The following is a 27,329-nucleotide window of genomic DNA, read 5'->3' as shown; positions in this document are numbered from 1 at the left end:
TTTTTCAATGATTTAGAGTTATGAAATACATGTAGAACTATTACACTATAGAAATGGACTGAATCGCTTGTATATTTAGCGTAGGATACCGTTAGTTGCTCACCCCTCGTAAAACTATCTTCCCATGTACATGATGTCAAACTAATATGCAAACACAATCACGTAGCATCCTTTCTCAAAGTGAGATGACAGTCGGAGAGAAGTTGACATCACACCTACATTTTTGGAAGGTAAAAAAGGTGTTCCTTTGCCCTAAATACAGGGAGAAGGAAAAGAATGAATACATTCTTCAATTCATCAGTACAACCTTCTTTTCATTCATGTTTACCATTCAACACTACTAACAATAAAAGTGAAAACAACTAACGTTGTATGTTAAAAATGAAGAAAGTAAACTTTCCCAAAAATGTTGGGACAGGTACTTAGAAATATTATAATCAAATTCTGTTGCAACCGTTCTTTTCATTGATAGAACTACATTCCCAGTGTTAATCTTGCTCAAACCGCGTCTTTACCAGAAGCATTACCAATACCCCACAGCTCAGTGGTAGAACATTCTCTACGTAATCGGGAGGTCGTGCAATCCAGCCTCGCTCGTGTCATGACCGCGTTAAACCTACATGTAAGACATAAATCTAGGTAGTGATTGCTTCTTCGCCAAACGCTCGGTAGTTACAAGAGCGAATCACACATTTTTCGGATTCGACATTCAAAATTGATGTCCTGTGTCACGGCAGGGATTGGTACATTAAAGAACACTCACCGTTATGGTACTGAACGTTAGGCATAGGTGGTACATCACCTACAGCTGGTGCTATTTATTATGAGTGAAAATTTTCACGGAACGTAATATGTAAACCAGCAAACTTTATCAGTCATTGCAAGTAAAGAAGTGTACTCCTCTAGGTATACAATATGCCTGTCTGTAACTATATGTGCATGATGCATATACATGTCTGCATACTCAGTCAGGTGACCATGTCCACACACCAGTGCCCCAAGATGCAACAAGATTTGATACTTTTCGGTTGTAGAGTATGTTAGTCACAAACCACTTATGGATTACGATGCACACACAGTCAAATAAAAAATTATGTCAACATAACTAACGTTTTGGCCAAATTACTACCGTTGCCCAAAATGCATCTTCAAATAACCAAGTTTGATGACCTAGACCTTATGTAAGGTATGATCTGGATATTAAAGACGATACATAGCCATTAATATCTAGAATTAGGCCAACATGACTCACTTCGGGGACCCATGGAAAACGTTATATTTCAGAAGCTTTAATCGCATAGATTTGTAAACAACTGGTGTGGTACTAGTGTCGTGTTGCTCTCGAGAACTATGCATGATAAGTAAAAGAGAAGAACACAAAGCGATCTGAACCTTTATTCTGAATTTTTGATAGGGATTTCCAATCTAAAACAAAACAAGAAACCTTTGGGTCGTCATAGTTACCCAAGTATGCATAAAATTTGCTCGGCAAGAACCATTGTATTATCTGTGTTTTTTCATTCTTCTCTATGGTAATGCTTTGCACTACATGCTAGATGTATTGGTATATCTATGACATGTCAAACGTTGCAATATTTGATCTTTTCCATTTGTATTGTATAATTTTTCATTTGCATTATATAATTTCCATTTGTATTGTATGATTTTCCTTTTGTATTCTATATTTTCCATTTGTATTGTATGATTTTCCATTTGTATTCTATATTTTCCATTTGTATCATATACTTTTTTCATTCGCATTGTGTAACTTCCATTTGCATTGCAAAATCTTTCATTTGTATTGCATCTGAGGGATTGTTTATTTTGATTTGTTACGAAGGATTTCATTAGTTTAGGTCCCACTTATATTTATCCGTCACCAGCTGTAGGTGACGTACTACAAAAAGACTTCCTATGCTCTGCACACAGTGACGTAGCACTCAGGGTTCTTTAACGAGCCAACGCCTGTCGCAACAGGGGATGTCTGCTTTTAAGGTCACATTATCCGAAAGACCCGTGATTCTCACTTTTAAATAGCCATGTTTATGGGGAAGTATGAACTATATTTACGTCTAAGGTTTGATGCAGCCATGACACGAGTAGAACTCGAACATGCGATCTCACGGACCTTACGAACCAAAGCGTATATAACTGAACTACCGCGACCGGTTCCATATAGGACTAGTAGGACATACATGTTGCTAGCACTGAGGAATCTTGCGCCGGAAGACCCCCCCCCTCCCTTCACAAATATGATATTTTGTTTATTTCGATTGAAATTTCGAGAAAAAAAGCATGCACGTAAGTTTTATTTTGTCAGAACGCACTTATGTCAGGGGATTTCGACCTCCCCCTGCAACCCCCCCCCCACCACCACCAAGGCTTTGCCCTGGACTCACTAGGGATCTTAAGACAGTCCCCAGACATCCAGCAGTTTACTGCATCCTTTCGTTCAGAATTATCTTGATCAGCCAGTGGTTAAACACGAGACTAGTTTGAATATGTGGATCACATTAGGCGCATAAAAGCGATAAATTAATTGGCGGGTGTTACGCCATTGTACATTAGCAAATACGGTACATTCCTTGAACTTGACCTCTTCAACATCTCGCGCATTACCAAATTCGATAAACGATAACTAAAGATTAATCCATTGAATAGTTGTAACAAACCAAACTCGGTGTTAACAATTGGTGAAGACCCAAGGGCCGAAGCCCCCCGAATCTACTGAATTCTGACTAAATAAAATGTGCATGCTTTTCTGGACAGTTCTATTAAAAATTGATCATGGGAGGGATTCACCATTGCTAGAGCTAGCTACGTATTTAAAAAAAATAATTTGTCCTGCATGGACCTGGTCGCGGTAGCTCAGTGATGTATCGCTTGGTTTGTGGGTGGAAGGTCGTGAATTTGAGAACCGCTCCTACCATAGCCGCATCAAACCTGGGACATAAACAAAGGCAGTGATTGCTCCTTTGCCAAACACTCGGCATTTAAAAGTGAGAATCACGGGTCTTTCCGATATGACCTTAAAACAGATACTCCGTGTCGCTGCAGGAGCTGGCACGATAAAGAACCGTCATTGCTACGGCCCTGTGCGCTAAGCACGTCTACATTTGTGGTACGTCAGTGAACAATTCTCAAAGCAACGTTAACTAATGAAATCCATCGTAACAAATTAAAAAAAAAACCATTCCCTGGGATACAATACAAATGAAAAATTATACAATATAAATGGAAAATATAGAATACAAATGAAAAATTATACAATACAAATAGAAAATTATATAATACAAATGGAAAATATAGAATACAAATGGAAAAGTATACAATACAAATGGAAAATATAGAATACAAATGGAAAATTATACAATGCAAATGGGAAATATAGAATACAAATGGAAAATTATACAATACAAATGGAAAAGATCAAATATTGCAACGTTTGACATGGCATATATCTCTATCATACACATTTGATAATTCAGAATTCATTTGTAGATGAGTACGTTTATCACATTATAGCGAAATGTATTTTTTATTAAAGCTTTCAAAAGGCAAATTAAATTTTAAATACAAATGGAAAATTATATAATACAAATGGAATATATAGAATACAAATGGAAAAGTATACAATACAAATGGAAAAGATCAAATATTGCAACGTTTGACATGGCATATATCTCTTATCATACACATTTGATAATTCAGAATTCATTTGTAGACGAGTACGTTTATCACATTATAGCGAAATGTATTTTTTATTGAAGCTTTCAAAAGGCAAATTAAATTTTCAAAGAGTGGCTTCTTGCTCATCATAGGTAATCTTGCAAACAGTTTGTGTGCTTGAAAACAATTATAGTAAAGTGCTCGTTACTTATAAAAACTAGTTGGATTGTTTAATTTCCAAAGACATAGAGGGTGTTTTGAAGATTACGTTCATTATGCTAGTTTTGGCCACACCCCTCACTCAGGGAGACGAAGTCCATCAAGCTCACAAGTTTTGTTCCTCTTCACTATATATGATGTATATACAAAATTAGCTGAATTGATACAGTCGTTCCAAAGAAGCTGAAAATGTTCAAAAGTTTAAAGCTGATGCACGATGAAGAAAACCATTTAGCAACAGGTCACCTAAACATCATCAAAGTTCATTGCAATGAGCGGTAAAAGATTAAATAATCCTATATATGATTGATTAATTGTGTATTGTTTAACTTCCCTCTCGAGAATATTTCACTCCTATGGAGACGTCACGACTGTCGGTGAAGTGCTGCAAAATTTAGGCCTATGCTCGGCGCTTACGGCCTTTCAGCAGGGAGGGATCTTTATCGTGCCACACCTGCTGTGACATGGGGCCTCGGTTTTAGCAATCTCATCCGAAGGACCGCCCCATTTAGTCGCCTCTTACGACAAGCAGGGGGTACTGAGGACCTATTCTAACCGGATCCCCACGGGATATCACACACACACACACACACACACACACACACACACACACACACACACACACACACACACACACACACACACACACACACACACACACACACACACACACACACTGTGTGGCCGGTAGATAGGTGATACTTACTCCTCCTAGGCACTTAATTCCACCTCCAAGGTCCCGTGTATGCCCTACTATTAATTTTCTATTCCTTATAGAAATTATAAGATCTATTGATATTCTTCATCTGCACCTTTTTATTGTAATTTTAATTTTATTTTACTTTTTATAACATGAATGAAAAAATATTTTCATGTTCAAAATTTCGATGTAAGTGAATATTTCACTCTACAATATAATTAGCTGCAGAACTGTATCTCTCTGGAAAAAAATGCTGTGACGGAACAGAGAGCTGCAGATCCACCCTTTATAAAAACCTTCGATTTACGGCGCAAAAAAAGCTGATTTCATTTCAGTACTGTAATAATAGAATTTTCACGTATCATATTATTTTTATGTTGGTCGCGACCACAATTTCCCAAATGGTGCTGACAAATCATGAAATGGGTATCCAGTCTCTATTGTTAGATTATATTTCCGAGGTTCAAAGTCGACTTACATTGCATGAAATTAGGTGTGATAAAAGGATTAAAAAAGACAATTTAAATGTAGTTGGATCCTTGGATAGTAACGGGTATAAAAGTATAGTAAATATGTATATGAAAAAGTGAAGATAAGGAACAGTGATTAATCTCATAATTCCTTTTAAGAATACAAAATCAAGATTATGGCAAATACAAAACAAAGTAGAGGGCTTACGGCGAGTGTGAAAAACAAAATTTATATATAAACATAACAAATGATGTCCTCCGTGATTTATTAACTCTTTAGCTCTGACCAGGAAATCAATTCAAATATGGATGGTAATGGAGAAACTCGTACTATATGATAAACAACCATAGTTTGCCTCCCTTCTCCATCCTTCAAGTCTTACAGGGCATATCATTGTTTCTGGGGGTAACTTTATTTGGGCCCATACAATCCTTCTTGGGCCATTTCCCTCTTCTTTGCGTCCTTTACTTGTCTTCATAAGTGGTCTTTTCCTTTTGGAAAGAAAAAAGTTACAAATCTAAAGTAACCTGAATAATTTATCTAGAATATTTGCAACAACTTGACATACTTTTTTTGAACGAAAGTGACTTACAAATAACATTAAGAATTGTTTTCATATCATCAATAGTTTCAGACATTTTCGCTAGACAAACGAACCATTTCTGTAGCCGTTAAGGTTGTTTGTCTGTCTGCACATCAGGGGGTTAAGTTAAACTACTGTGCGGTTATTCATCTGTTTATACATCATGTAATTAACACTGTGATGCAATGTAGATTTCTATATATGCTGGATGTGACACTGTGAAATGACCCACCTATATATAATGCGGGGTTTAACACTATACATCTATGCATGCGGGGTTTAACACTGAGATTACATGACTATTATAAAACAAATATGTATTAATGAAATCAAAGCAATGTTACAAGACTAAGTCTAACGGTTACTAGCGCAGGGCATGTGTCCGGTCAGCAGATTTCTCAGTATATAGTGTAGGACAGGTGTCCGGTCATCAGAGTTCTCAGTATATAGTGTAGGACAGGTGTCCGGTCAGCAGAGTTCTCAGTATATAGTGTAGGTCAGGTGTCCGGTCAGTAGAGTTCTCAGTATATAGTGTAGGTCAGGTGTCCGGTCATCAGAGTTCTCAGTATATAGTGTAGGTCAGGTGTCCCGTCAGTAGAGTTCTCAGTATATAGTGTAGGTCAGGCGTCCGGTCAGTAGAGTTCTCAGTATATAGTGTAGGTCAGGTGTCCGGTCAGCAGAGTTCTCAGTATATAGTGTAGTTCTTCTGAACACTTATGGCCACAAACTGCAGCCTTGGGTCTCATATAATGTCCAATGACAGCAACATACTATTTTTCAATATGCAATATTTGGGCGTCGACAATGTTTAACATCAGCACACTATTGGACTCACATCTGTCATTCCTTAATGGTCACTCAATGTGACTATGGTCACTCAATGTGACTACCCTTAAAGAATATCAATAAACGGCCTGACCACCAGGAGAATACTTTTCACAAAGTATAGCAGCATAAAGTTTTTAAATGATATATAAGGATTATTATAAACCAAAACCTCTGTCACATGGTTTGATAGAAGCAAAAATATTGCAATAAACATATAAAGATTATCATGCCTTTCTTTCCCTATCAACTACAAAACCATAAATGGTATTACTACAAAAACAAGATATATATCTACAATGTGGATTGAGTTACACTACTTCCTCGCCAGAGGTGGATTAGAGCCATTCAGATCCTTGTCGAATAGGTAATAGGAGATACGAAACACAATTGGTTGATTATAGTCAAGTATTCTTGTTTTGAAATGGTGTTACAATTGACTGATCACCTATAACATTTATCCAACCTACATGAAATATGTTAAGTTTGAATGTTTTATCAGTGTTGTTTACCACTAATACAGGGACTATTGGGGATTGTTAATTCTATGGAGGATTGTAAGATCGTTTTGCCTCAGGGGTTGTTTCACTTGAAACTACATTCCCCACCATTACATTTGATCTATCACGAACAAAACCCCTATTACGTACACTGAATTCAGCAATTTTGTTTTGAAAAAGGAGTGGTGCGCACAATTGAGGCAATATGAATATTTTTTAACCATTGCGACATATATTTTCCAATTCTTAAACTACCAAGATCAAAATAAAGTCTAACACCATTCTGGATTACAAATAGCTACCCAGAATAAAAGACATGTTCATATTTTTCACAACAAATTAATGAAACATTGTGAAAACTCCTTTTTTGAATCAAATTAGCGTCTTTCACACATTTCAGACTTACTTTGGACAATTTGTAAGGATTTTCTAGGCTGAAAGTCATTTGATCCGCAAGATATCAACAATCGTACTGACTTCACGAAGATGAATACGGGCCAAACTTTTACCAGATGATGACTGCGGATAACCCCGTTTGCCTGAACAGGATATAGGGCTCACGGCGGGTGTGACCGGTCGACAGGGGATGCTTACTCCTCCTAGGCACCTGATCCCACCTCTGGTGTGTCCAGGGATCTGTGTTTGCCCAACTATCTATTTAGTATTGCTTGTAGGATTTATGAGATTGATCACTGTTCGTTATCTTCACCTTTCATTGATCCCGTCGTTAGTATAGAAGTACTCTCCAGGCTAAATATAAGTCGTCTTCATTATTGGACGTGACATTGGAGTTAAATTTCTTACAAACTATGGGATCTGGTACAACTTTGTCACCAGCTAAATCATTGACTAGCAGCAAGAAAACGCCTTGACCAGGAAGAGTAGTTCGAACACCTATGCTAACTGGTCCAGTAATTAAACATGACTTCAGATAAATTCTGTGAAAAGAACATCAATCATGCTGAGCTCAACACCCAGTAATAAAATTGACCTACCAGTAAATGTCTGCTCAGACAATATCTCTCAAAATCTGAATAGGTTTAACTTCACTAAACCCATTGAGTGAAACAAACCCCAGAGACAAAAAAGGATTACAATCCTCTATAAAATTAATAAAACTGGACTTTGAACTCTGAACATCAGGGGTGTCACAACAAAACGAAACAAAGGCTTTCCCATCTTTCCAACTGCTGTACAAGTATGTGGCTGTGGGTTTTCAAGGTATGTTTTCTTACATTTCAAATATTCACTCATCAGATGACCTTTCTTCTTTCAATAAATGCAAATAGGAAGGGATCCTACACTAGAGGAACCTTCAGAACGTCCTGACCCTGAACCACTGTGGTGACTGCAGATTAGATTGAATCTCTGAAGCACATTTGTATCTTAGTGAAAGGCGAAGGTAACGAACAGTGATCAATCTCATAACTCCTATAAGCAATACAAAATAGATAGTTGGGCAAACACGGACCCCTGGACACACCAGCGGTGGGATCAGGTACCTAGGAGGAGTAAGCATCCCCTGTCGACCGGTCACACCCGCCGTGAGCCCTATATAGTCTGAATCTTTTGATAAACCAACAGCTTGCGGTTTTGCTACAAAATTCTTTTGATGAGACAGAGTATAAGTATCTGAAATAATTGCAAGTTCCTTTTAAGTTCTCACATTCTTATCTTTTAAACGTGTTCTCAAATCTTGATGATCACACTCCTTAAATTCTGCTACTAGGATGAGTTGATGAAAGTTCTCTTAGATCTCAATCATTGATCAAATAAGTCTTCCTTTTCTCTAGTAAACTCTACATATGTTTGATTGTCAATTTTTTGTACTTTCTGAATTTTTGTTTGTATGCTTAGGGCACTGGTTCATAAGCTTTTAAGATCGCGACCTTGACCTTGTTATAATCTGAACTCTTAGCGATGGCCAACGCCGAGTAAATATCAGCCACTTTGCCAAGCAACACGCCGTGTAACAAAGTGGATCAAACCTGCCTTGGCCATTTCAAATTTTCTGCAACGTTTTCAAATTGAAGAAAATATTTATCAACTGATTTTTCTTGAAATTTAGGAACCATTTTAATATTTCTAACAGCTTTGAATTCAGTTCTAACGTGAAAAAAGTCTGATATATGCTATAATTTAATATTTTTTAAAACTCAAATTGCCTTTCTTTTTCTCTTTCTCTCTGAGCCCTGTCATTTTCTTCTCTTTCATTTCCCATTTTCATTTTGTGTAATGAAAGGGGAATATATCGAACAGTGATCAATCATATAAGTCCTATCAGCAACTGCAGTTCTGTTTCTATTGTAAATTTTTCTAATTGAAATTCAAATTAAAGGTTATTGGAAAGTGCTATTAACTGAAAAAGTCAAAGAAATGTCTGCAGGTGTGACTCCTGGTGGCCTCTTTCAATACAATGTGATGCTGTTTGGTATACAGAATAATCCAGCGACCTTTCTAGCATTGTTTTGATATTATCTGTCTTAATACTATTATAATTTCATTTTACTGCTTTAATAACATGCTGTATCATTTTTATTGTGTGCAGCGCTTTAGAGTGGTTATTTATAGTCATATAGGACGCTATATAACTAATTATTATTAGTATTACATTATCTTCACCTTTCATTTACACTGTGACGCTGTGGATTGTATGATGTTACGCTCTGGTAGAAAAGCACTTGAAGAATTGATGATTAAACGCACTTTTTGCATTAAAGGACTAAGACCATGTTTAGCTATATCGGCCCTGTGGTGTGTTAAAAAATAAAGCAGAATGAATTGAAATAAAATTGTTATCATTTGATAATATAATCTTTATACCATCGCGACGTACCAAGATTTCCCCGCCAAAACGTCAGCTTGTGGAATTCTATACAAGACAAAACCGGTATCGGTCTGGTTTTCTGCAGAAATCTCCACTTTTTTCAAATTTAGTCATATAATTCATATAAAACACGACCTTCGATCCAGAAACTGACTGTAGTCTATCAAAATCTATCAATACAAATAAATTTTGCACGAACGATTTTTTGGATCGAAAGGTGTGCTGTTGATGAATATCAACTTTGAATTAAAAATAGAGCAATCCGGAATTATTTATTTTTGTGAGAGTTGTGGGTATTTTATTAATTATGTTGCTTTGAAAAATTAAAACAATATACTTATGTGGAGTCTACATCATTTCCATGCAGAATACACCCCTATGTGGTGTTTTTATCACAGGTTTGTGCAGGATATTCTAAAAGCTATAGAATTTTGATGCGTAAACAAACGAATCTGCTGTCCGACAAACCGGACCTTCAATGCTATAGAAAGTTTTTATTTAGACGACACCAACAGAATTACTAAGATCAAAATGAAAAGAATTTATAGAACATGCATTGATATAACTAAAACTATTGCCGAAATATTGAAGTATAACGTTAACTAGGGCAAGTAAATGTATGAAGGATTTTTGAGCGAATGACGTCATAGACGTCGTGGCTTAGTGGTAGAGAGCCCGTCCTTCAATCGGGAGATCCGGGTTCAATTCCTACCCGTGTCAAATTTTTTTTTTTTTTAAATCATACTGTTAACTACATTTTTCTTTGCATTATTGAAAAATTTATTTCTTTCAAGACACTGAAGATGAAATCATACCTGAATACAAATAAAAATCAATAGGCCTATGCAATCACAGAACACCAAGAAAATATGCAAGGATTACAGATTACATTTTTTTAAATTCATTGAAAAAAAAACCCCCAAAATACTTTATTTTCGGACTTGATTTTATTTCAAAGTATGAACCAGCAAAAGATAATGGAAAGGAAAGTTTTTCCAATGCATCTAATGTACAGAAGTAAAGTCAGAAAAAATGTGAATCCATTAGCTATTCGTCATTTCCTGCAGAGTAAGAACTTTCTTGTTGAAACCACCACATGCTATATTGTGTAGCAAGTGTAGACATGTGTGTCAGTAAATTCACATCCAACAAAATTGTCACAACCAATCTCGGCCACTTCCTGAGACAAAGTCTCTACAGACAATTTCAATACCTCTCGACAGAACCAGGCCTGGGGTAATGGTAATTAAATGACAGCCAGTTTCAATGTAATGGGGGTGTAATGAACCATTTTTGCATTACAAGTAATGGTAATGTAATGCATACTGTACTGCACATTACTTTTCATTACATTTACACTACTTCAAATATTTGATGATATTTTGAAGATTTAGAATAATTCATTATATTAGTGATTGACTGAAGCATTTGAAACATTGATGACAATCAAATGCAATGAATAACTTAATAGATATGTTTCCTAACATTGCTGAATATTTTGTGTACTTATATTAAAAATCATAATACAGAAACAATTTTTCTGCCATTTCTTTAATATCTGACAGTATGTTATGTAAATGTGTAATGTAAATTCACTCTCAAGTAATGTAATACATTATATTTCAAAATAGGAGTAATGGTAATGTGAAATTTTCTAGGTAATGTAAGGCGTTACATTGCTATGTAATTGACCTCAAGCCTGGATAGAACACCTTCTCATGCATATATTCAAGTGCCTTGGACCCCAACTTGTCATTTCCTCTTTTACAAGATTTTCAGCATTTCTTCATAGAGATCATAATTCCAATTGCAAGGTGTCCAAGATGATGAATTCAGACCTGACCAGTGTTTTTGACAATTTGTTAACTTTTGACTCTACACTTTTTATCAGGACAACCATTCTTGAACTCATTCAAAAAGTACATTTATTATGACATTCATAATTCAACATGCAGATTTTCATTTGAATCATCAAATATAAATTCTTCCAATTAATAACACCCCCCCAAAAAAAACCACTTTAAAAACCTCCACAGGTATATTTCAAATGACATAGAACCATGGTATCAGGATGTCTCTGGAAGTGCCATGGGTTAATAAGGGTTAAACTTCAGAGTCGACATGTTTCTTCCAAGCAATATAGTCTTGTTTGGATCCAGTTTTTCCAGTTCTGATATAACTGACTGATCTGTACAATGTAGGTGTCAATCTGTGGGAATCTGTTTCCACATAACTGCTGTATAATCTGGTACCTTGCTATTGGCAGGCACAACAAGGAAGCTATTCCTGTAGTGATGTCCAACACTTATCCGCATGTGTCACTGATGCCACTATCATTGATGAATCTGATGGCAGTGATGATAGCATTATTGAGGAGTAGGAATATGGATTCTTGTCAATCTGATTCATGTCACCCTTGCCATAAATTTTTGCTGTACATATTATATCATCCTGAAATTCAAATTACTCCAGTATTATATCATTATCAAAACTATATCATAAATGAAAGGTGAAGATAACAAACAGTGATCAATCTCATAACTCCTACAAGCAATACAAAATAGATAATTGGGCAAACACGGACCCCTGTATTATAATATTCATATAAAAGTTGTACTTTCATGCCCTCATGTATTTTCATTGATATAGAATTCAGAAAAATTACATTTATGTATTCGGTGGGAGATTGACATGTCTCCAACTAAACAATAGATGACAGTTTAGCTACATGTACATTTCTGCATAAATAATTATATACACAAACATTTCATTTGAATTTGATTCCCCATCTAATAATTTTTGTTGTAGCTAATGTCGATATATTATCTTACTTCACAATTATCAGCAAATTCACAAAATATTTTTATCTTTCATACTCTTTCTTGTGGTAGATGTATGGAAAAATTTAATATTCAATAATATAAAGGAGATTTAACCTAACAAAAAATTATATGCTTAAATCATGGTAGTACTTATGAAATTCAACATTCTCTGAGTGATTCTATGTCTAATCCCAATGCAGGCATGTAAGTTGTAAGCGTAATTGTTGAAATTAAGTTTGACATGTTTACAATTTATCTTGAAATAAGGCATATTTAAATTATAAAACCAAACTGTTCTTATGATTTTCCTGGCTTAATGGTGCTTTTAAGTATTTAAAAATTATTGAATGTAAAAATCATTCCGACTTTTCTAATCCATGTTTCCGCGTAAGGCCAAAAAAAATATATATATGTTAATTGGTTTCCACTTTCCCGACCTACCCTAATCAAAAATTTTTGTTGACCCTAACACATTTTTTTCTATTCTCACAGATTTTGCAAATGTCATCACTACAACAAGAATATATTTATTGACTTATGAAGTTATTTATTATTCACTAATACCAGACAGATTCCAAAACACAGAAACAGTTTTTGTTTACAGTAAATTGAAGAAATGTATCGATTCATCATATAACTTTTATTTGATTACTAAATAATCACTAAGTTAAGTTTAAACATAGTAGAATACTAGAATACCAAATCATTCGAAATTTATTCAACCTATAACCCCCCACAGGCCTACATGTTACCCCAGAGACATATACCATTATGGAAATATACATCTATATACAATTATATGTCTCTTTAACCTATACAAATACTTTTTAGACCATACAATGATACATGGAAAGTTCAAAGTGTAAAGTGAGTCAAACATCATGTAAGAAAATTCAAATAGACCCGAGAAGGTCATGCACTCGGAATTGAAAATGGCATGATCGCTCGATCGTGAAACAGCTGATTTTTCTGATCAGCTGATATACATACAATTTTAAATCTTAACAATATAAATTATAATAGATAAACAATAAATATATGTTGACAACAGTTAACAGATTTGTTGTGGGATTTCCAACAGCCCAATGCGTGAATATTATGAGTTTATGTCAACACACCACAGGCGCACCATACTATACGTTCCATGCGACTTGTTTATTATTTTTAAGAGCAATTGGTACACCTATTTGGTTATACAGTTTAACGAGTAGAGGTGAAGTATATTCATATTTCTAAAACTTACGTTGAAATGCGATGAGTACATCCTCTGCAACTTCCACGAACAGCGCAAACAGACTAACGGCGCCGCGTGTGAAAAAGGCCGAATGAAGGATTGAAAAATATGGTGTGCCATTCGGGCTATAAGTAAAATAACCTTCTTGCGTATTTGGGAAAGAAAATTTCTTTTTCAAGATCTTATTATATATTAAACCACTCATTGTATAATCATGTTTTACAATACGTTACCACTTCTAATAATATATAGCGACGTTGTATGACGCAATCTTAAAAAGTAGCGCAAATTATAGGATTTATACTAGTAATGTAAACCTAAAAATTGTGTTCTTTCACCAACTCTACATATAAAAACCAGTACATTACAGGAAAAGAACATGTTAGAGAATATTTCTAACAAAAAATTATTCACTTTGGACGTTAGGCCGAATTTTGATAAACATGGTCTTAGTCCTTTGGTAAATAAAAAATTACTTACTGTTGCAATGGAAAAGCTGCAATCTCAGGAAAGGCTGACCGAGTCTATCAACCACAATACTGGATAAAGCCCTCTGCTGGGGATGTTTGCACATGTGTGTGGCGTGAAAAACCCGCTGATTTTTCCAAATGATTTCTAACGATCTTTTCCACGGACAACGAGGTGTCAATGATAATTTACATTTAGTCAAACAGTCTATAGGGATTAAATGTCAAAGTTGTTTTTCAAAACCCAAAAGGTATTTTCGACACATAGAAATGTGAGATTAATTTCACAAAGCTCTCCTAACATCACTCACACTCATAAATGACCCACTTAGTATGCTGTGAATGAACAGACAAATAGATAGACAATGATCGATCAGAAACACTCACGTAAGTTTTAATGAAGATATCAATGAAAATATGCCCCAAACGTTTAACAATATGGTCTGTCACTAGATGAAAGGTCATTTAAGTGATCTACAGATGTATTACTAAGATTAAAAATATCGTACCTAGGATCACTAAAATTCCCCAAAATGAGGGAAAATGTAAAATAAAACTGGCAATATCTGTTAAAATGTTTTTCTAGGTTACACATGTTTTTGTATTCCCTTACTTCATTATTCATCTACATAAACACATGCTTTTCCTATTCATCAATGATAGCAGAAAATACCTACTGGAGCATGAAATGCAGACATAAAAAGACATCGATCAAAAATCCGATTGTTTTACTCAGAATTGAAATAAGAAAAGTTTAATGAAAAAGAAAGCAAAAATAGATTTATAAAAACAAAATATAGTAAATTTTACTACATATATTAAATAATAACCTACTACTACAACAAAAGCAATTGTATATCAAATTGCAAGCCAAGCTTAACCTTGCACGGGGTCAGCAGTCCCTGTACAGTAACACGTGAACAAACATTACATATTATAATAATATGATTTCAGTTATAAAAACGCAAAAATACATATATGTAATATCAGGATGAAGAGAAGAAATATTAGTGGGTATTTCCAAACATAAAATAATTGCAAAAAACGACGACAAAGAGAGCAAGGACATCGCGGAAGTATGACTAATCTGAAAACGGCAAACACTATGGTGTGCAAGGCTCCCATGGGGATTTGCATATCACGAGTTTACAAACAAGGTATTGCTAAAATAAGCTTGAATATCTTAACATCTACATAAAAATTATTAGCATCACTTTCGATTCAAACATTTTCTAGATGACAGTAACCACAACCCATAAAGAAATGAGACAAAAGCATTGTTTCTTATTCCTACTTATAGATACAAAAGCGATATAACTAATTATAAGAATTTGTTTGCGGTAATGAACAAGTCTTCATATTGGTAAAAACGCAATTATTTTCAAAGACACTCTTTGATGAAAACTCCAGATAAAAAGCCTATCCGTGTGTAATTACATATATCTCATGCAACTATTAACAGTCCGAACAAAAGCCATGTAAAATGCACTTAGGCGAGCGAGATGTTTGTCAAAATATGCCAGCTACAAAATCCTTGTTAGCAAATTCATCGTAACACTTTTTGTCATACCTACCTGGAGCAATGAAAATGTACTGTAAAAATTGCAACTTCAGGCAATTGGATTGGTGTCAAATCAAGCAGGCATACTTAACGCACACAATTATTAAATAGCATAATACAGACCCAAGCAAATAGTTTTTGCATTACGTAAGTTCGTGATTAAAACAGCCTGATCTTCGGTTTACACTCGTCAGTGACGATTGGGTGATTTTAATAAAAAAAAAAACCCGTGAGATATTGGGCCAATCAAGAATTAGAGTTTGAAAAACATCTGATACCCCGTTGTTTTTAATAACATCTGTCTGTATGTTTGTGATAATACTGAAAGACCATATTGAAAACTGGTGTTATCGCTAAATATGTAATCCTGGATAATTAAAGGCCTTATTGTGTATTATCATTATTAAAAACAGGGGAGACCAAAAACATTCCACCTGAAATACTACTTTAATGTTTATTCTTAATGAATTTTGATTGTTTAACAGCTGTCCTTTGAGCTTCCTATACTTATCCCAGATTAAGACCTTATGTATTTTATGACAGCACTGCATTTCCAATGAACAATATACCTTATCTTAGCAACCCCTTTCTGCAGCTGCCGTAACAGTCCCAATTTCGAAAGGTAGGAATCTTGTATCGTGGCTCAGTTGAATATGTTGAATTCACGAGGAAATCTAAAAAAAAAAAAAGAAGGCCCTAATTTTTACATGTCAATAGCTTAATATCCCTTTTTAACTTTGCTATTCTAGCAATTTTTGAAAACGTATTCATAATAAATGTGTATAAATGTAGTTTGCAGATCTCATTCAAATAATGCAGTGAAAGGCAGTTGACCAGTTGATCCATGTGTGAAGCTTTATTTCTCAATAATTATTTATTTTGTTTAATTAGCTCATGAAGTAGTTGTACATCTGGCAGCAAATGAACTTGATTTGACAGGTGTCCGATCAGCATTGTTCTCAGTATATAGTGTAGGACAGGTGTCCGGTCATCAGAGTTCTCAGTATATAGTGTAGGACAGGTGTCCGGTCAGCAGAGTTCTCAGTATATAGTGTAGGACAGATGTCCGGTCAGCAGAGTTCTCAGTATATAGTGTAGGACAGGTGTCCGGTCAGCAGAGTTCTCAGTATATAGTGTAGGACAGGTGTCCGGTTAGCAGAGTTCTCAGTATATAGTGTAGGACAGGTGTCCAGTCAGTAGAATTCTCAGTATATAGTGTAGGTCAGGCGTTCGGTCAGTAGAGTTCTCAGTATATAGTGTAAAGCAGGTGTCCGGTCAGCAGAGTTCTCAGTATATAGTGTAAGGCAAATGTCCGGTCAGCAGAGTTCTTAGTATATAGTGTAGGTCAGGTGTCCGATCATCAGAGTTCTCAGTATAGAGTGTAGGTCAGGTGTCCGGTCATCAGAGTTTTCAGTATATAGTGTACATAAGATGTTTGGTCAGCAGAATTATCGGTATATCAGGCTGTCCAGTGGTCCTAGAATTCCTAAAAAAGAATCCTAATTATTTTCTTAGTTTTGCTAAAATTCCTAGAAATAGGTTGAATTCATGAGGAAATACTAAAAAGGCCCTAATTTTTCATATCAATTGCTTAATATCTTTTTTTACTTTCCTACTCTAGCAATTTTGAAAATGCATTCAATATTAATGTGTATAAACGTAGTTTGCAGATCTAATTCAAATAATGCAGTGAAAGGCAGTTGTCCAGTGGAATCATGTGTCATGCTTGTATATTGGTTGAGACTATGACCAAGATGTTACTATTAAGGTTACGACCAATAACAGCTTGGACAATGTAACCCTGGAAGATGCCTTTCCTGCGCTTACAGTATATTTAGGTCACCTAAATAATTCAGGTGACCTATTGCCATTCGTCTTCGTTTGCCCTGTATCGTCTGCTAACATTTTTCCTTGTTCACTTTCTTGAAAATTACAAGGTCAATTGTTACCACTTTTGATGAGAAGCATCTCTATTTATTACCTGAACACTCCTGGGGCCTCATGGGCGGGGCCAAATATGCTTAAAAGGGCAATGTTTTCAAAAACATATTCTGTACTGTTACACACGTGGGAGGAAAACTAAATGCATAGATATGATGTCAATGAAGCCCTCTACTTAAATTGTGAAACTCATGGCCCTTGGGTCATGTATTTTGGTTCCATGGCAGGGGGAATTTTACAAAATAGTGAACATTTGATAAATCCTTCTTGCTCCCATATAAGAGATATACTAAATGCATGGTTATGATGTCTATGAAACCTTCTATCAAAATTAATCGTCCATTGATCAGGGGTTCGGGTCCTAGGACGGAACAAATATGGCCATATAATGAAAATATGTTAGAGCTGCTCTGATCTGATCTAGTTTGTCAATACAACCTCTCATTAATTCAAATGCAGTATGTCGTGTTTCTTGTCGATTGTTAGGCCGTTCTTGGCACACTGATTTTGACTACGGATAACTCCGTTTACTTGATCAAGCTATAGGGCTCACGGCGGGTGTGACCGGTTGACAGGGGATGCTTACTCCTCCTAGGCACCTGATCCCACCTCTGTTATATCCAGAAGTCCGTGTTTGCCCGACTTTCTATTTGTATTACTTATTGTAGTGATGATATTGATCACTATTCGTTATGTTCACCTTTAATCTGAGAAAATCTTCTCCCCTCCCATATATATTTGAGAAAAAATAAATGCATGGTTATGATGTCCATGAAGCTCTCTGCCAAGATTATGAAATTCATGGCTCCTGGGTCAAGGGTTAAGGCTCTTTGGGCAAGACTAATATGGTCATATCGTGAAAATGTGTTAAATCTTACAAAATTCTCTTCTGCCTTACATACATGAGGAAAACTAAATGCATGATTATGATGATGTTCATGAAGCTCTCCACTAAAGCGTGAAATTCGGGGCTCCTGGGTAAAGGGATCAGGCCCTTCGACAGGGTCAATATGGCCACATGATAAAAATTTATAAAAACTAATTTATTTTTCTTCTCTATTTTCGCAGTCATGGGAGATAAATTAAATGCATGGTTCGTTCTCTTAACTTTTCATGGTATGATGTCCGTAATGTCCTATAAAATTCATGGGTCAGGGGTTCAGGGAAGATGTCAAATGATTAATGTGTTTCAAACATTCATTTTTCCTTCTGTTGTAAATGAATAGGAATTGTGTGCCTATTTTGAAAGATCATAAACTTGTGGACAAAGGACTCAATATTGAAGCTTAAATGAAAATATGAGACTCTCTGTATGAATTATGATACTCAGGTGACTGTTAAGGCCCGTGTGCCTCTTGTTATGAGCTTCTTTATTGTCAAATTTGCAAAGATAAATTCAATTCAATCTAAAAAAAACAAAAAACTACCCTAATTTAGTTATTAAATTCCTAATTTTAGCCTTGAAATTTCGGAATTTTATCCCTAATTTTTGGCAACAAGTCCTGGACAGCCTTTATATAGTGTATGTCAGGTGTCCGGTCAGTAGATTTCTCAGTATATAGTACGGTTTTTCCGAACACCCACAAACTGCATACTAATGCCTCAGATACTGTCCAATGACTTCAACGTACTATTTCTCACGTCGCCAATGTTCACCATCAGCACAATATGTCACGTCCGTAATGGTCACTCAATGTGACTACCTTTAAAGAATATCAATAAACAGCCTGACCAGAATATATTTCACAACGTATAACAACAAAGTTTTCAAGGGACAAATAAGGATTATCATAAACCAAACCACCTGTCACAAAAATATTTCAATGAATACATGTATATAAGGATTATTATGCCTTTTTTTCATTTCATATATGCCCCATTAACTATCAATTCCAAAAAAAAACCAATATAGAAACCCGGCTACACTGAGATCCGAAAGAAAATTGGTTAATTATAATAAAGTATTATCGTCTTGAACTGTTGCGATTAACTGATCCTCTATGACATTGATACAAACTATGACATCTGTTAAGCTTGAATGTTTTAGCAATGTTGTTTACCACTAATACAAGGACTATTTGAGATAGTTTTATTCTCGTAACTACATTCCTTACCATTAAATTTGATCTATCACGAACAAAGCCCCTATCGAGTGCACTGACTTCAACAACTTTGCTTTGAAAATTAGCATGATTCTTATGGTTTGCGAAACAAGCTGTCGTTGATTGTGGTTTCAAAGCAATAGTGCGCCAAATTGATGACATATGAATATTTTCAACTATTGTGACGTATGTTTTCCAATTCGTAAACTTCCAAAATCAAAAAAATAAAAATATTGATGAGACCATTGTGAGACCTCCCATCATGAATTAAATTTGAGTACAATCCTCAATATGTAAATTAGCGTCGTTCACACATTTCAGATTTATATTGGACGTTATATAAGGATTCACTATGGACGAATGAATATTAGATTTGACTAATAAAACAACGACGCCCGTATCTAGAAGTCTAAATATTTAAAAATAAACGAATTTGGATTCTAAATCAAATTCAGTCAAAGTTGGTAATTTTCTCTTTTTTAAATTCCTACTTGCTCCCCTAACGGTTCTTAGTTGGACAGAGATTACTAGCCTAACTCATTCCAATCTTTTTGCCCGAGTGTTTTCAGGCACTGTATTCACAGCAGATACCGCTTTTCATTTCTCGGGACATTCTGCAATATAATGTCCTATTTTTGTTGCATGCCCAGCACACAACATGAATATTTCATTTGTCTATAGCGGACACTGATGTGAAACTCGTCTTGGTGACTGTCGTCCGTTGTCAATTCGCTTTACCTCTTTTAAACCTTAACTGATCTACTCACGTTGGTTCTCTCACATTACTGGTCTGGGCACAATGATTGGTCTTAATTCTTAAATGAAATATTTGCTGTAAATCAAATTCAGCGTAAGCAGAATTGACAGACTCTTGCAAGGTGATAGGATTATACCCAATGACTTAAAGTTGATTGAAGCCCGCCTGAATAAAGATCATCATTAAGACAGGCAGAAATCATTTAATCCGCAAGGTATCAATTTATTGACTTCAGAAAGAGGAATACGGGTAAACGTTTACCAGATGTGACCGGTCGACAGGGGATGCCTACTCCTCCTACGCACCTGATCTCACATCTGGTATATCCAGGGGTCCGTGTTTTCCCAGCTCTCTAATTTATATTGCTTATACAAGTTATGAGATTGATCACTGTTCGTTAACTTCACCTTTCATTATGAACTCCATCTACTCGTTTAGTCTTGTGTAAAACACTACAGCCATATTTTCTATTTTATTGCTATCTTAAATCTTTGTTTACTACTTTCACATACTAATTCACTAAAATACACTCTAGTGTACAAGCCTGTGCATTTGTCTAGTTTCGAAAGGCTTTACGTGTACATGCACTTTTCATGCCCGAGTTATCCACAATTTGATTTTAACCATTATCTGAAAGAACCAATTGGTTATAAGCAAATCTCATTCATCAGTTTTTCTGAGATGCTGTAGCATTTTAGTTTAACCTTCTACCCTGCATCTCATTCATCTGTTTTTCTGAGATGCTGCAACATTTTATTTTAACCTTCTACTCTGCATCTCATTCATCAGTTTTTCTGAGATGCTGTAACATTTTAGCTTAACCTTCTACCCTGCTCATTCATCAGTTTTTTTGAGATACTGTAACATTTTAGTTTGACCTTCTACCCTGCATCTCATTCATCAGTTTTTCTGAGATGCTGTAACATTTTAGTTTAACCTTCTACCCTGCATCTCATTCATCAGTTTTTCTGAAATGTTATAACATTTTAGTTTAACCTTCTACCCTGCACTGGACACCTTATGTTTATTTGCCTGTTTAGTTTCTACTTCTTGAGTTGGGCTACATATTTTTTTATTTTTACTTTTTTGTTCTTTTTATTCATGTTTTTAAAATAATATTTTTAAAATTCTTTTTTGATTCTTTTTTATTTTTTTCCCATTATTTCTTTTGTTCATCATTTAATAATCTTTCGAAAATATCTTTATTTTCTATTGTTTTATTATGATTTTCATTCTTAGTTCACAGTAATAATAATAATGAAAAAATGTCACCTGCTGCGAAATGACGTTTACACTGATTAACAAACTTAGTTCGTCCAGCATCCTTCTGACACCTCAAACACCTGGATGACATGGTATTAAGGACTAGACTGGATAACCCTTTACCCAATGAATGGTTGAAAACCTGCTGAGACCTCAGGACTGGGTTGCTCAAAACGTTGGTTGAGAATGTGAAAGAGATGTACAGGAAGACTTATTCGAAAGCAAAAGGAGAAGAAAATATGCAGAAAACTCACTGATTATAGACTGGAGGGGGTCCACCTCCTTTGTCATTCGATCCTGTCTCATAGAAAATTATTTAGATCTACCGGGAATCAGTGGCTTTAATTCATCGGGATTTCAGGAGGAGTTGAGAATGGAGGCCTCGCTATTCACGGTAGACCTACTTTATTGTATCATGCAAGGTGAAGATAACGAACAGTGATCAATCTCATAACTCCTACAAGCAATACAAAATAGATAGTTGGGCAAACACGGACCCCTGGACACATCAGAGGTGGGATCAGGTGCCTAGGAGGAGTAAGCATCCCCTGTTGACCGGTCACACCCGCCGTGAGCCCCATGTCCTGATCAGGTAAACGGAGTTATCCGCAGTCAAATCAGCTTAACAATCGGTATGAAACACGTCAGACAGCATTTGACCCAATGATAGGTTGTATTGACGAACTAGATCGTTATAACGAACATAGAATTTGCGAAATGCTGACTTCAATCGAGACTGTTGAAATCCCTGTACCATCAACTTGTTTGTCAGTAGCTTACCTCGATTTAAAAACTGACTATACCCAGAACAAGCTCTTGCATATCGAATCAGTTGAGATATATAAACACCATATGCAGGTGATAATGGAATATTGCTACATAAATGTGGGAAGGTGACGATGGAGAAGATGAAATCATCCCGTTTGTCATACAGTTGAGTTAAACTAAATAAACTAAAACTGCACTTTTCCTAATACAAATACTGAGAATTAAAATACGTTTCAATCAAAGGAAATTCACAAGTTGAGTAGTTCGTCTGCAAATTGGCTTCTATTTTTTTCCCTCTGGTACACCTAACACGCAATTGTAACTTTTAATCCAACGATTTTTCGGTGAAGGTATTACATAAAGTAGGCATAATTAAGATAATCTGCACACGTACATGATAATGTTGGAATATAGCTAAAAAAAAAAGCACCCAGCAAGTCGAACTGTTCTTAGACCTACTCACAATGTGAAGGTCACTGTAATCTATGAATTCGCTCCTGTAGGGTTCTCATGTAAAACTTATATGGTACCAATTTTGATGCACCAGATGCGCATTTCGACAAATAATGTCTCTTCAGTGATGCTCAACCGAAATCTTTGAAATCCGAAATAACTATGAAGTTTTAGAGCTAAATATAGCCAAAAACAGCGTGCCAAAAAGTGGAGCCAAATTCGTCCAAGGATAAGAGCTATGCATGAGGGAGATAATCCTTAATTTTGAAATGAATTTCTAAGTTTTATAACAGCAATTAAATACATACAATTGATTCAATCTCGATTGATTGATAATGATTGATTGTATCTTGTTTGACGTCTCTCTCGAGAATTTTTCGGGGATGGGGTTGTTGTTGTTGTTCGGTTGTTTTTTTTATTTTTGGGAGGTTGAGTTTTTTTTTTTAATTTCACAGAAGTAAAAATTATCCCAGAGGATTGTGACAGGATTAATAATTATTACATTCTTTCTCGTATTATTTCTTTAAGGTTTACTTTAACTTAGACAATGACTTGAAATTCTCAACTCCACTTGTCAACATGATTATAGCTTTTCTTAATGTTGTAAGAAACCAAACAATATCTTACAATGAAATCATGGTGAGACAGCACAGCTGGGGCTCTACGAGATCTGTGATATACCTGACTGATTCTTTAGAAAATTTTGAATTCTATTTACTCTATTTCAGTGAAATAATGATTAAAATGTCTCCAAACTCCGTTTCTTGTGTTATTTGCCCATGTTTACATCAAAAAGCAAGCAAGCAGTCATGTTTAACCACTGGTTAAATGACTTAACCCATCTCTGCAGATTGGTTAACTTTGGTCAATATTTAACCATTGGTTAGGCAATTTAACCACTGGTTAACTTTTGAGCAACATAATCTAACCATTGGCTAAAAGTTAATGTTAAAAACGGTGGACAAGGGATTTAAGCTTAACCAAGGTTTTGAGCAACCCAGTCCTGGATGTCAAGTATGCAAGTCTAGAGCAGACACTGACAAGTTTAGCAGTCACGTTACGGGTCGCAATTACAAAAAAATGGGAAATAATTTCTGTAAAACTAATTCTTGCATTTATATTATCATTTGCGATGTCTGCCAGAAAAAAATATGTAAACGAAACAACAGACCTTCGCAAACGGGTCAACAACCACCGGTCCTCTGTCAAAACCAAGAAGGATTTGCCAGTTGCTACACATTACAATGACAGTAATCACCGGTAGAAGGACATGGCAATAGTGGTTATTGATCATGACCCAAATTGGTTAGATACATGTACCTTGAACTAGCAAAGGGAACAATTCTGGATTCACTGACTGAAGCCTTTGACCCGCAAGGTATAGACGCACTCACATCGCCAGGATGAATATGAGCTAACACTTCACCAGATTCTGAGCTCCATCTATCCACAACATAATAGCCACATTTTATTTCTAACTGAAAACATGTTTACTCGTTTTACATGAATAGGTGAAAATAATAGTGATCAATCTTATAACGCATAGAAAGAATACAAAATTTAGAGCAGGCCACGATTCTTATTCACAGACTGAATCTCTGGTATATCATCTTCACATTTTTCACGTTTCCCCTTTTCTTAATATGGTAGCTCTTTGACAAGGCGACAGCCTTTCCTTACTTGACGAAAGTAAGACCCTTCAACACTTGCATGATGATAGGAATCAGCAATGTTATCAAAATAGTAAAAAAGTAAATAGATAAAGATGTGAAACTTATTAGTAAAGTTCGTAAGCATGGTGACAAATTTAATTCTTCCCACTATGTAGAAATAGAGAAACCACTGATGATAAAAAGAATATTGACCGATTTCTATAGAATTGGTGTTGATACTGTATTAAACCTAAACTACAAAATGACACAGTGACGGCCACTTAGAATGAACAGATTCAGGAGTTCTTGGTTAAGATAACTACTGCCACAGGGTTTTTCATAAAAGATTGTACACCTATAAAAATCACTGTTTACAATGGAAATGTTCCAACCTCAGCACAGGCTGACTGAGTCCATCCACAACAATGACGGATAAAGCCCAATTCTCTTTTTTGCACATGTGTGTCACGTGAAAAACGCGTTAGCTTGTCCGAATGATTTTTAAAGATTTTTTCCACGGACAACGTGGTGTCAATGACGTTTTTTAAAAACTTGTAAGTTATTCTAAACACACAGAATTTAACATCTTGTGAGATTACCCCCACATAGTCATTCTAACCCCACAAACACTCATAAATGACTCACTTAGTATGCTGTGAATAAACAGAAAGACGTATAGACGGACAGCCATACAATTGGTGATCAGAAAAGTTCACTTGAGCTTTGAGCTTTAATAAACATATCATTGAACGTATTCCACCATAAGTTTATGAATGTGAACTGTCACTCAATAAAAGTCGATTTAAGTGATCTACACATGTATTACAAAGTTTAAAAATATCATTTCTCAGGATCACTAAATTTCCCAAAGAGACAGGGAAATGTGAAATAAAACTGGCAACATCTATTGTAATATGCTTACCTATGTTACACAGGTTTTCGTATTCCCTTACTTCATTATCCAACTACATAAGCATCTACCTACCCCATTTAAGAATCAGAGCAGAAAATACATGTACTTACTGGAGCATGAAATGCCGACATGAGAAAGACATCAATGAAAAATCCGAGCAGCAAACGAACAAACAATATTATAATAATATGATTTCAGTTATAAAAACACAAAATACTTGTATGTAATATCAGGATGAAGAGATGAAATATTAGTGGTTATATCCAAACAATTTGGAGTTGCCAACATGACGACAAAGGGAGCAACATGATAGCTGGGATATCGATCAATAAGAAAACAGATTACCCTACAGGTGTGCAAGGCTCATATGGAGGATATGCAAATCATGAGTTTACAATTAAGGTATTGCAAAATCCGAACATCTGCATAAAAAGTTATTAGGATATTTTTCATTTATGCTTTTCTCTTCATTGTCCTTCAAAGAAAATATCTACTGTATCATGGTATACTCGATCGGAGGAGACTGCAAACACCGAGGCCCCGTGTCACAGTAGGTGTGGCACAATAAAGATCCTTCTCAGCTCAAAGGCCGTAAGCGACGAACAATGGCCTAAATTGTGCATTCCTTTTATCGGCAATGGTGACATTTCCATATGAGTGAAAACTTATCGAAAGGGACATTAAACAGTATATCATAAATCGATAAAACAAACATTGTTTAAAATTGAAAAGTCTGTGTACTGGAATTGAGAATGTAAAATACAAACGTGAAATGCAAACGTGTGAAATACAAAATACTACTGTTACATAACAAACCGTGACTACAACAAAATACAATAACAGTCTCACCAGGCAATATATGTATAGCTTTTTCCACCCACCCACCCCCCAAAAAATACCAAACATTGTCAAGATGAACAATAACTACAATCCATAGAGGTGAAACAAAAACATAACGTCTTTGTCATTCTTAAAATATTTGTAGTTACAAAAGCGATTGAAATTATTTACTAGAATCTGTTGCAGTAATAAACAACTGTTTATATTTGTAAATGCGCAATTATATTCAAGGACACTCTTCTTTGAAAAGTCAAGATAAAAAAAAAAACATTCGTGTGTCTTCACCCATATCGTATGTAACTACATTGTATTTAAAAAATCGGAATAGAAGCCAGTGCAGGCTTATTTCTACCGGTAGAGTATAAAATGTACTCATGCGAGCGAAATGTATGTTTAAATATGCATGCTACAACTGTTTAAGCAAATTCAACATAAAACTGTTTTACACACCGAACTGGAGCAATGGTAATATAATATAGAAATTGCGGGATCCACGCAGATACACTCAACGCATTACTTAAGTTAGTGATTAAAACAGTTTGATTAAAAACAACCTCTTCTTACACCCGACATTGACGATATGGTTGTGTTAATAAGACTGTGAATAAAACACCTCACCATTCCATGGAGCATTTTGAAATCCCTCAGTCTGAAAAAGGCAGATGTTACTACCTTACTGACCTCATCCTCAACAAGTCAAGGTTTTGTGATTACCTACTCTCCACACAAACCCTTGACGACTGTAGTTATTTAATTTTCGGG

At 35.5% G+C, this 27,329-nt stretch overlaps 1 protein-coding gene and 1 long non-coding RNA gene across 9 annotated transcripts in view; both read right to left on the bottom strand.

Moving 5' to 3' along the window:
• The window catches only part of LOC125652130 (galactoside alpha-(1,2)-fucosyltransferase 2-like), a 37,563-nt gene extending 10,234 nt beyond the window's left edge, over positions 1-27,329 (bottom strand). The window contains exons 1-3 of one of the 8 annotated variants that reach the window (XM_056165598.1): positions 27,186-27,294; positions 16,448-16,552; positions 5,390-5,550 (exon numbers count right to left, since the gene is read on the bottom strand). In XM_056165598.1, coding sequence (XP_056021573.1) covers positions 5,390-5,407 — 18 coding nt within the window. In that variant the 5' untranslated portion in view covers positions 5,408-5,550; positions 16,448-16,552; positions 27,186-27,294. Of the gene's footprint in view, positions 1-5,389; positions 5,551-7,373; positions 7,510-14,330; positions 15,117-15,198; positions 15,220-15,891; positions 16,043-16,447; positions 16,553-27,185 lie in introns of those variants that run through there. The other 7 variants (XM_056165597.1, XM_048881109.2, XM_056165601.1 and 4 more) reach the window with 7 other exon arrangements.
• On the bottom strand, positions 10,723-14,304 carry LOC125646602 (uncharacterized). Its single transcript, XR_007359766.2, has 2 exons — positions 13,860-14,304; positions 10,723-12,245 (listed from the first exon to the last, which is right to left on the bottom strand). It is a non-coding gene; the product is annotated as an uncharacterized LOC125646602 (long non-coding RNA).

This window comes from Ostrea edulis, chromosome 5, assembly GCF_947568905.1.
Source record: "Ostrea edulis chromosome 5, xbOstEdul1.1, whole genome shotgun sequence".
NCBI lineage: Eukaryota > Metazoa > Mollusca > Bivalvia > Ostreida > Ostreidae > Ostrea > Ostrea edulis.
The sequence above is the reverse complement of the archived record's forward strand: the minus strand, read 5'-3'. Positions and strand labels throughout refer to the sequence as shown.